The 11061-nt window shown below is 36.1% G+C and overlaps 1 protein-coding gene across 1 annotated transcript; it reads right to left on the reverse strand.

Moving 5' to 3' along the window:
• Nucleotides 1-3500: 3500 nt before the first annotated feature.
• Nucleotides 3501-7005, reverse strand: LOC122643666 (protein RESISTANCE TO PHYTOPHTHORA 1, chloroplastic-like). Its single transcript, XM_043837265.1, has 3 exons — nucleotides 6715-7005; nucleotides 6005-6220; nucleotides 3501-3506 (listed from the first exon to the last, which is right to left on the reverse strand). Exons 1-3 carry the CDS (start codon nucleotides 6937-6939, stop codon nucleotides 3501-3503), a joined length of 447 nt encoding a protein of 148 aa, XP_043693200.1. The 5' UTR covers nucleotides 6940-7005.
• Between the last annotated feature and the right edge of the window lie 4056 nt (nucleotides 7006-11061).

The raw sequence follows: 11061 nt of genomic DNA on the forward strand, positions 1-11061 counted from the left end.
AGTCTCTTGTGTGGATAAACCACTGGTTATTAATTTTGATTCTATAGGCATGGGGCTTCCACCATTCACTTCTAGAGTAATAGTTCTTTTTAGAAAGAGATGGCCAATGTGTGTGTGACTCCTAAGATCAAAAACAGAGAAGAGGGAGAGTGAGTGTTGTTGAGCTCAAATATGAACTTTATACCAAATTATAAGGAAAAACATCTGGTACAGATCTTCCCTCGTGATGCAAGGCATTTCAATCACAAAACTTAAACACAATAATGGAAGTGTTTTATTACCTACAAGCTCACAAGTGCAAGTTCTCCTTAAACTCTTAGCTCTTAGCTCTTTCACAAGCTTTTGCGCACCAAGGAAGACTCACTATGCTCTCATTTTTGAGGAGGGAGGGGGTTTGGTTTTGCTTTCATACATGCAGTCGGGGTTTGTCAGGAATCTTACCGACTTGCACTACATTTTGTCCGACATTGAATGTGGTTTTTCCGACAACGAGTAATGTTGGCATCGACGATCTTTCATTGTGTGTCACCAAAAAGCTTTAAACTCCGGTAACGACTTAGTTTTGTGTGTCTTCTTTCTTTGAGAGATATATCTTTTGGGCTTATTTAGACAGGTGTTTCCAAACTAAGGATATGAAAAAAAAGGCTTGGAATGATTATATTAAAATGTAAAGGAAAGGGGAATAACTAGGTCCCTTTCTTATGAGACATTGTACTCCACTCTTCAACATTAGATATGGATTTTGACCAATAGAATTAAGCTTGAGTGTTGAGGTTCAGACTCCTAAAGTCAGAGAGTATCTCATCTTGAATCAAATTGCTGTAAACTTAAATGGCCTCTAAATTTTTTTGCATCACTATGTAAAACTAGTTACTTGGTTAAGGTCATGTACACATGCAGGCTATTGTGCTAAATAAAACATTTGAAAGGAGAGGTTGGGATGGCATGGCTGTACCCTAGCATGGGTATGCTCTGATGTTGCATCTGAGTGGAGGTGAAAAACATAAAATAAACAAAAAAGGACCTAGTTTCCTCCACCCATGGTGAATGGGATTTCATTCATCAAGGTATGGGAGAAGGTATCGGAAAGATATTTTTGGAATATTACCAAAACCCTAGAATGGTGAGTGAACCGTTCTCTATGGGTAGAGGGAAAACCTGCTATTTCATCTAACATGATCTTCTAGGTGAAACACCCAACTCTAATTTATAATACTGTCTTAGACTCTTCACATTTTAAGATGGAAATAGGTTCTTAGTCAATGTGTTTATGAGGAAAATGTGGGACTTGTATCCTAGTGTTGGTATTTTATTTTATTTTATTTTTTCATAATTTTATACAAGTAGAAACCTCAGTAATGAGGAAAGAGTTATTAATTAGATGGGGAGGCTCAACTAGTATATGAATTCATCATGTAAGGTCCCAGAGTTAAGACGATGTGGAATTATTCCGAACAATAGTTTTTTTTTTTTTTTTTTTTGGCTAGGTTGATTATATTGGGTCTTCAACATTAATCAGTCTTTTTAATGGCAAACCTTAGTTAAATGTTGTTTGCATAGATTTGTGGTTTGTGAAAGGACCAATGGACCCATTGCTTTTATGGATTCTGTGATACTGGATTCTGTTGTTGCTTGGTTCTGGTCATTGTAACAATCCATTGACCAAAGAGCATACAGAGAAAGATAGAAAGGCCATCGTGTTGAAATAGCAGTCATGGGAGTATATTCTTTTCAATATGAAATTTGTTGCTTCTTTGTGAAATCTTGAAAAACGATTTCGTGTATTTTGTTTTCGAGAGAGGGTTTCACTGCACCAGTGTAAGGAGGAATCTTCACGTCACACCAATGGTAATATAGAGATTGGTATCATCCAAATATGTTGGAACAAGAGAGAGTGTGTGTGTGTGTGTGTCAATGTGGGCCCTACATCTAATTATGTGAGAGGACACATACTGGAATCTGCACTCTGTTGTCATGCGCTTATTTTCCCTTCTTTCAATGTGGTAAATTGAAGTTCTATCAAAAAAATATGGTAAATTGAAGAAGAGATCTGGGATGTCATTAAGTTTGAATAACTTGATGATTTTCTAACGGTGTTAAATGAGATTTGTAATTAGTTTTTGAGAGAGGGTTCTCTGAACAAACAGCATAAGAGGAGCACACCATTGAGGTATGATAAAACAGTACCATACATAGAAGGATAGCAATGTCATTTCATATGAGGACGAGAGAGATAGACACAAAGGTGCTAATGTACTTTGCCTTAGCAGCTCAAAGAATATTTTCCGTTATTATTTTGAAAGAGAAAAAGAAAGGCACATAACAACTAATATACACCATCTCACATCTCTCACTTCTGTTCAATTAAATGTTGTGGGATCCATTTCAAAAGGTTATGATCGAATTATAATTGAATCGGATAACAAGAGTATAATCTCATACTTGCAAAGAGGACTGCATTCTTCACCACTCTCTTTGCATATTATTTTGGAGGATGCCATACATCTATACTCTTGTTTTGAAAATTGTATTTTCTGTTTGGAAAAAAGATCTCTGTCCGGGAGTGTGGCCTACGCCAGCACTATTTTGGGTAGAATTTAATTTCTTCTTGATTTCACATTCATGAACTCATCTTCCCCAAACCCTAAACGATTTGGGGAAGATGTGTTGCAAGTGTTTTTTTTTTTTTTCAAGTAAGGTCATTTTGGTCATTTTATCCTATCCATAGACAAGGGAGATGAACGGTTGTGCTGACTCCCTAGCAAGGAAGGCCCTATCGATAACGTGCACGATGATGTTGCCTATTCCGATCCATGGTTATTGAATTTATGTGTCCTACATCCACGAGCTTTATCTAAAGGATAAATTACACGTCACCCCCTGATTTTCAAGTAAAACTCAGATCACCCCCTGATTTTGAAAAAACTCAAATCACCCCCTCTATAGTAACGGTAGTAGTCTGTTGTTAGTTATTGGTGTGAAAGGATTATTTTACCCTTTACTAAAACATTAAAATTAAATTTACAATGCTACCTTTCCTTTATCTTCAACATTGGTCAAGAGTAGTTAAGGGATTAAAATTTAAGGTTATTTCCAAATGTCTCTTGAAAATAGTCAAATTTACAGTTGCCTCCCTGAATTTTCACTAATTCCATGTGCACCCATGCTTTCCAAACTAAGTTCCACTATAGTCCCTGCCATTAGACAGAGACTTGATGTTATAACGGATCCCAGTTTTTGAACTTTGATGGACCATTCTGCCCCTGAATAGGATAAAATGACTAAAATGACTTTACCCCAAAAAAAAAACTTGCAACTCATCTTCCCCAAATCGTTTAGGGTTTGGGGAAGATGAGTTTTTGAAACACTGCAAGAGAAAGAAATTCCATACCGCCATCAAAAGATTACATGTGTATCCTGGGAAACTGATTTCTGGATTTTACGATTTTCTTCCAATTACATCAAAAGATTAAAAAAAATGAAATTAAGAGAAACAAAATCTATATCTATCATACAGAACACAAGAGTGTTGAGAGAAAAAATGCTGTCACCATTGTCGCCATCACTCCTATTGTTACTATTCCAATCACCTCCTTTTCCTTAATTTCCCATCATTTCTAGACAAAACTCAATAAGAATTCTCATCTAAACTATCAAATTAACGCTAAACGGGAACGAAGCCATTATAGGACTTTAATGAATATTTAATCAGTCATTCTTCCATCGCTTCCTCGAAATCCAGAGGTGTTAAAAAAGAGAACAGTTTGAATAATACCTCCCTCCACCGCTCTTCTTGTCAAATTTCACTCAAATAAAAACCATAGCAATCAACAACAACCCATTTTCTAACAAATAAATGATACTAAAAGAAATTCTTAATAAACCCTTCATCCATCTCCAACCCCATCAATTACTACAAAACAGAAATTGCAAACCCTTTTTTTCTGATGAAAGATATTGCATACCTCTTTGAAGCTGCAAGTTCTGTTTTACTCTCAGCGCTCAGTAGAGAATAGAGAGATGGTGATGGCGGAGTTCGGCTGGATTGTGAAGTTAAAACACCTGATTAACAAGAGGGCTGGGCGTGCGCCACAACCTGCCGAGGGGGTGGGTCGTTGCAGCAGGCTGTGGGGTGGGGGTGGGTGTTTGGAGAGACGAGGGGGGTGGGGTTGTGGAGGCGGAGGCGGACGAGGAAGCGGAAGCGGCGGCGGTGTTACGAAGAAAACAAGAGGGCGGATGCAGGGCTGGTAGAGTGTTAGGGGATAAAAATGTAAAAAGACGTAGGAGATCACTATTTTGGGTAGAATTTAATTTCTTCTTGATTTCAGATTCAAGAACTCATTTTCCCCAAACCTTAAACGATTTGGGGAAAATGATTTGCAAGTTTGTTTTTTTTTTTTCAAGTAAGGTCATTTTCGTCATTTTACCCTATCCAGGGGCAGAATGATCTATTGAAGTTCAAAAATTAAGATCCGTTATAACATAACGTCTCTGTCTGACGACAGAGACTATAGTGGTACTTAATTTGAAAAGCAGGGGTGCACATGAAATTAGTGAAAATTTAAGGGAGCAATTATAAATTTGGCCATTTTGAAAAAGACAATTGAAAATAACCCTTAAATTTATTTAATTAGGTGATATCATCACTTAACAATATAAAACTAACCGATAGAGACTAATTTATCATATTGGGGTCTAAATCAGGAGATGATCTAAGTTTTGTTTGAAAACCAAGATGCCTGTAATTTACCCTTTAAATAAAGTGCATTTACCAAAAAAAAATGTTGTGGGACCCTAATAGGACGATTTGTGGCTCATTGAAAGTGACTTCTCTCCAAATGCATAAATGATTACAATACAAGTGGGCAGCATGCTCATCTCTCTTTCCTTGTTTTTTTTTAATGAAAAATGTTAGTAATAATATTTCCACCCTATATTTTAAGTGGATAGATCCTATTCGTTATTAGCCTGGTATTTTTATTATATATATAAATAGGAAAAGAACGCTACCTAGTCGCATAGCCCGGGTGGCTCTTGCACTTAGACAAAGAAGCACAAAAAAGTACTACCCTATCCTCATGGAAAGGCAAAAATCCTGACCAAGGCAATGTTTGTACGTGCAATTCCATTGGTCAGCACACGCTACTTGATCGTGTAGCCCCTGCACCAATGTGGAGGCCAATGCGAGTACTCGTAGGGGCATCAATACGGATGTGATTTTTTATTTTAAGAGAAGCTAAACAATAATTTCACAGGCTATTGTGTCTAGTTACAAGAACCATGCGACCAAACAGCGTTCTTTTTCCCATATAAGAGAATTAGCTGTCTACATTATTAAGCAGGCTCCTCTGTAAAGCAGAATAGGGAATTTCTATATTATTTTCCTCAAAAAAAATTGGAGGCTTCCTCCAATACTTTTGGGTTGAGCTAAGAAAGTACCTTTTAATATCAAAAGCTCAAGCTAACTACACTTGTTAATCCAATCCATCAGTCTTTTTTTTTAATGGAAAATTTTCTATCAGTCTCCTCACCTTACACTCTATTCAATCAAACTTCTTTGTCAGATGGTTCACCTATGAGAGTCCGGATACTCTCCAATAACATTTAATCACCAAAGTCGGTCTGACTGAGATCGACTCCGATTGTTAAATGTCATTGTAGAGGATCTGAATTTCACCTCGGATTCTCCAAAAAAAGTGAACTCTCATCTCCTCTTTTCATCTGTTATTTTGAAAAATGACCAAATTATCCCTCTCATTTTAACTTATTAACCAGTTCTCACCATTTCTAAGCTATATTTTTTTTAGGGGGAATTTCCTAAATCTACTAGATTAAAAAAAGATTTACAAAACCAGTAACAATAAATTATGTTTTATATTCATAAGTTACTTGATTTAAAAAAATTTACCAAATCCCTACATGAGTAAAAAAAAATTAAATGAATAACCCAAAATGCCCCAACATACTTCTCTCTCCTTCTTTTTCTTCTCTCGACGGAACCAACCACTCCCTTAATCCAAATGGAGCACATCCCCATCAATCTCCATATGTCAGGTTCATTCGATGGAAATATGAAATTGAACGAAAGTGCCTCACCAAGCAACATTGAGGCATAACCTTGAATTTCAAAAACAGTGTACAAAGCAGTCCCAAGTACTGTAGGATTCTTTGATGCGGTGGAAGCCCTAGGCGCAAAAGTTGCAGCAGTCTTTTGAACAACCTGATATATAACACAAATTCACAAAGATACAACTTGAAAGAAAATGAATTTCTCACAAGACCCAAGTTCAAATCAAGAAATTCTTAAATCCATAAACAAAAAACAGAAGGATTGGCATATGGGCAAAGTAAGAATTTAAATTTGAACAGAATTAAATTACCCCTAAAGCATTCACAATTCACATAGCCAGTGAAACTTAAAGCTATCCTTGGATATTGAGAATAATAACTTTCAATGTACAAAGAACTACTTCCAATGTTAAATAGAATGTGGGTAATTGAGATTGGATGACAAAATGTTGCTTTTGGTATGATGCTTTGGGACTATATTTCGTACTCCTCCGAACACACACAGATACACCCGGGATGGTGGGTGATAATAAAAGATAACGATTAACCATAAATCATATGAATTGGGTAATGGGTATTTCCCGAAAACGATTTACGGTTCAGGTTCTAACGAAACAACAACCGATTTCAGGAAATAAAGCTTACATTTTTTATGTCTTTATCGATTGCCGGAGTAGCAGATGAAGTAGTAGTCGAGGTGGACTCAATACTACTTCTTTTGCTTGGATCTTGGACTCCTCCGCATTCTTCAACCGTCTCAAGGCCATCTGACGTTGCCCCGATTTTGAGTTTTCTTCTGTAACACTTTATAGCGCCGAACTCTTTTATCGGAAAGATGGCGGGAATTTTGGTTGAGACTAACGCGTACATTTTCAATCTAGTTTTTCCTTTCTTAAAATCCTTTAGAAATGATTTGCCATTGGAAGCCAGTGTCGGCGAGGCGGCCACACGTCCACAGACAGAGTCACATAGAGAGAAGCTGGGAGGAGATGATAAAAGTGAGGTCGGATATAAGGAGATTTTTTGTTGAATTATTTGAAATTATAAATGATACATTACTCTAGTTAAATCTCACTACTGTTGCATCTTTCCAACCTGCCTTGTCTTGTGATTGTGTTGAACCAGTCCTAGTCGAAGCCTCTCCATTTCTATCTATAAATGCTATTCCAGGTTTAAATCAACCCATTAGGTCCAGGCGATCCCATTGATTGATTTACAGACCATTCCGATTAGAAATTAAAGGGCTGCTATTGAAAGGAGAAGGATGGGGCGGGATTGCAGCTTGCAGGGGAAGGGGATCAAGAGAGTGGTTGGTTCCGTCGGAAGAAGAAGAAGAAGGAGAGAGAAGGATGTTGGGACATTTTGGGTTATTCATTCAACTTTTTTTACTCATGTAGGGGTTTGGTAAATCTTTTTAAATCAAGTAACTTATGAATGTAAAACATAATTTACTGCTACTGATTTTGTAAAAAAAATTTTAATCTAGTAGATCTAGGAAATTCTCCCCTTTTTTTAACCCCGAACTATGAATCAGGAAACAGGCTCTCACCAAATCAAGGATAATACTATATATATTATGACCTTTCCTAGACCCCACAATGGTGAGAACTCTTGCACTAAATACGTCAATTCGCTTTCAAATTTTGTCATGGGAAGAAAATTTTCTACTCACTTCTTCCATTACTTGTTCTCAAGCACGGGTCTCCCGAGATAGTTCCAACCTTTGACCTTCACTTTCTCCGTGAATGGCCATAAATTAAAGCATTGTCCCCTCACTAGTCACTCCCCATATGAATTATATGAACTCAGCCATCCAAAAATATTAAATCTGTTGCATCACGAGGTTTATATCTACCCTAGTTTCCTTCTTTCTTTGCTATCTGAGATAGGGAACATGAAATTGGAAATCAAATCGATCAATTAATGCCGAACTGGATCTAAGTTAGTTGAAATTTATGGGAATCTATCAAAAAGTAGATAAAAAGTGATCAGAATCTCCAGGAATTGTCTTAATTAATCATATGGCCAATTTCAATTCGAATCGATCAATTTGACCAATTAGTTTCTAATTTCTCAACCCATACCCCTCAGGCCCAAGCCCCATTTAGGATGTTAAACGGTTTAGGTTTGGTTCAATCGATTCAAGTTTTTTTAAGTAAAATCAAAATTGAAGCATATGTTGAAATCGAAATCATTTATAAACGGTTTTATAAGTTTTTTATTTATTTTATTTGTATAATTACATTTTTATTAATTATTTATTATTACTATTAATGCTTAATTATAATCATTATTTATTACTAATATTTGTTACGATTTAAACAGTTTTCTAAATAATTTATCATCTGTGTTTAGACCTTAAACTATATAACTAAAATGTTCTCAATTTTAAAATTAAAATCCAACCATTTCTTAAATAGTTTCAACGATTTGATTTTGATAAATGATTTCGATTTGATTTTGACACTACCTCAACCCCCACTGTTGTTGTCAGTTCATTGCCGTCGGTGCCTCATGTCTCATTACCTGTGTGTTTGGGCGGTGAGTTGTGATATCACTGTCAATGAGATGAGAGCACGGACAGAGGGACTCACGGTCACACAGGGAGAAGGGACCACGAACTAACATGTGTGTCTGTGCTGTAAACTTCATATCCAGTTCTAAATCAATCTTCTCCCATTCCATTGAGTTCTGGTTTCCGAGGGGTTGAGGTAGTAGTGTGCAATTGGGCTGGGCTAGGCTCGGGTCTTTGTCCTTGCACCTGGCTGTGGCTCTGAGTTGTGCTGTCACAGCCATAGCCACACATGAGAGCTGAGACTAAAGAAGAAATTTTGTTGTAGTCAAAGTTGATAAAAATAAGTTATAATTTTATTTTGGTCAAGAGATAGTTGTCATATCGTTTAGCACTTGCACCAACGCAGGGATCAATGAGAACGCATGTAGGAGATACACTGGGGTTGAATCTGAACGATGACTTCACAGGGTCTTGTGTTTGGACGAAAGAACCACACGATCAAATAGATTTTTAATATAACACTTTTTTTTTAATTTCTAAAAAGAATAAAATTATGTTTATTATTTTATAAGAGGTTAATGAAGACAATCACTAGAAAAGTGTCCAAAGTTTCCCTCATTGTTCATACCATGGTTTAAAAAATAGGATAGGGTCAATTGATTCGGGTCGATCTAAATTGGAATCGACAGAGTCCGATCCCGATTTTGGGTGATCTAGATCACACTGATCATGTACGGAAATTAGGATTTATGTGCTTCTTATTGATTTCCACCATTTCTATACTGATTCTGGCCAATTTCGAAAGCTTTACATCTCCAATTTCCGAATTCCTAGCTTTCGATTAAGAAATCTTAGACAATGTTTGGTATGCATTCTAGGTTGATTTTGTATTCTTGGATGATAAAAATAGTTGTTCTTATGGTATGAGAATGCGAAATCAACCTAGAATGCATTTCAAGAATGCATACCAAACACAACCTTATTCTCCAACTATATAAACCTTAGCGGAAAAACAGGACAACAAAGATGTAAACATGATATCTTTCAGTGTTGATAATTAAAACAATGGGCTGTTCTCTGTCAAGGAGCATGGATCTCGCACTTGCACAATACCCAATGCTTCCCTTTTGGTTCAATTTATGGGGTCAAGGACGTCATTTTACAAGTAGGATGATAGAGATACACACAAGGGCACAGGTGTGGGAGCCACTTTCCCAGACTAGAAACTTTCTTCCTTACAACTATATATTTCAATGGGATCGATATTAATCCGATTTGAGCGAACACTTCAATCTACTTCCCATAGATCATCACTAAAGATCTCTCTCTCTCTCTCTCTCTCTTGTAATCCTACCGCACGGAGTACTCGATAAGGAACAATGATAAGTTTTTTCACTGTTCAATTTGTTTCGGCGTAAAAAGTAAATTTTACCTGGAAAATTTGACTTGAAAATTTTCACTCCAAAAAATTTGACTTATAAAATTTTACTTGTATAAAGTTTTCCAATGCTTGCTTTTTTATGAAAACAAACATTGGAAAACTTTTCAACATGTAAAATGTAACATTTACTATGTAAAATTTTACGCCGAAACAAATAGAACCACAGTTGGAAGAAGAGGAAGTTATATCTATAAGTTTAAATAAAAACTAGTATTATTGTTATATAAAACATAGGTGGAAAATTAGGTTTTTTGATTTGACTCATCCTTAAAAAATACCTAGTGATTCGATCTAGTTAAACTTCATTAGGACAAGTCACGTTTTTTATTTTTAATTTTAAAATACAATAAATATATATAAACTAGTAAAAAATTATAAAATGAGTTTGAGAACTATATTGGACCAAAGATAGAATATGATGGAAGACAATGATGTTGGGAGGAAGATGAGGACCTACTTGACAAAGTTGATGACGAAGCACCAACCTCGATTGATGATGAGAACACTACTACTACTTTAGGTGAGTAGATACCATCTACTAATTATGTTGACATGGATAACCAGGTTGAATTAACTAAAGAAAAAATATATATTGCCCTTTGCGAAAGAGGTATATGGTGGAGATGTTGAAGACCCTTTTGTGATGAATGAAGATGAACAACCACTCGAACAACCAATCATATATCACATCAGGAATATTATATTTGGCTTAGGATCTGAAGGATTCCTCTACTTAAATTATGTAGACACCAAATTCATTTTGGGTCTTATGTCTGAGTATATTGAAGAGGATCATAATTAGAGCCTTTCGGGGAGAGACTCAAATGTTGCTACTCTATTATGAAGCAAGAGGGACCAAAGTCATTTTTTTACTGGCCGGTTTGGTTTAATGGGTTTTATTTTATTGACCAGACTCTCCGAGTTTATTGAGATTCAAATCAAAAGACAATTTATTTTTACTCGGATGCTTTTTTACGGAGTCTACAAATTTTTTACCATAGTCAAGTCTACATGGCTATTGACCAAGTTTTTCAAA

Source organism: Telopea speciosissima, chromosome 10, assembly GCF_018873765.1.
Source record: "Telopea speciosissima isolate NSW1024214 ecotype Mountain lineage chromosome 10, Tspe_v1, whole genome shotgun sequence".
In the NCBI taxonomy this organism is placed as follows: Eukaryota; Viridiplantae; Streptophyta; class Magnoliopsida; order Proteales; family Proteaceae; genus Telopea; species Telopea speciosissima.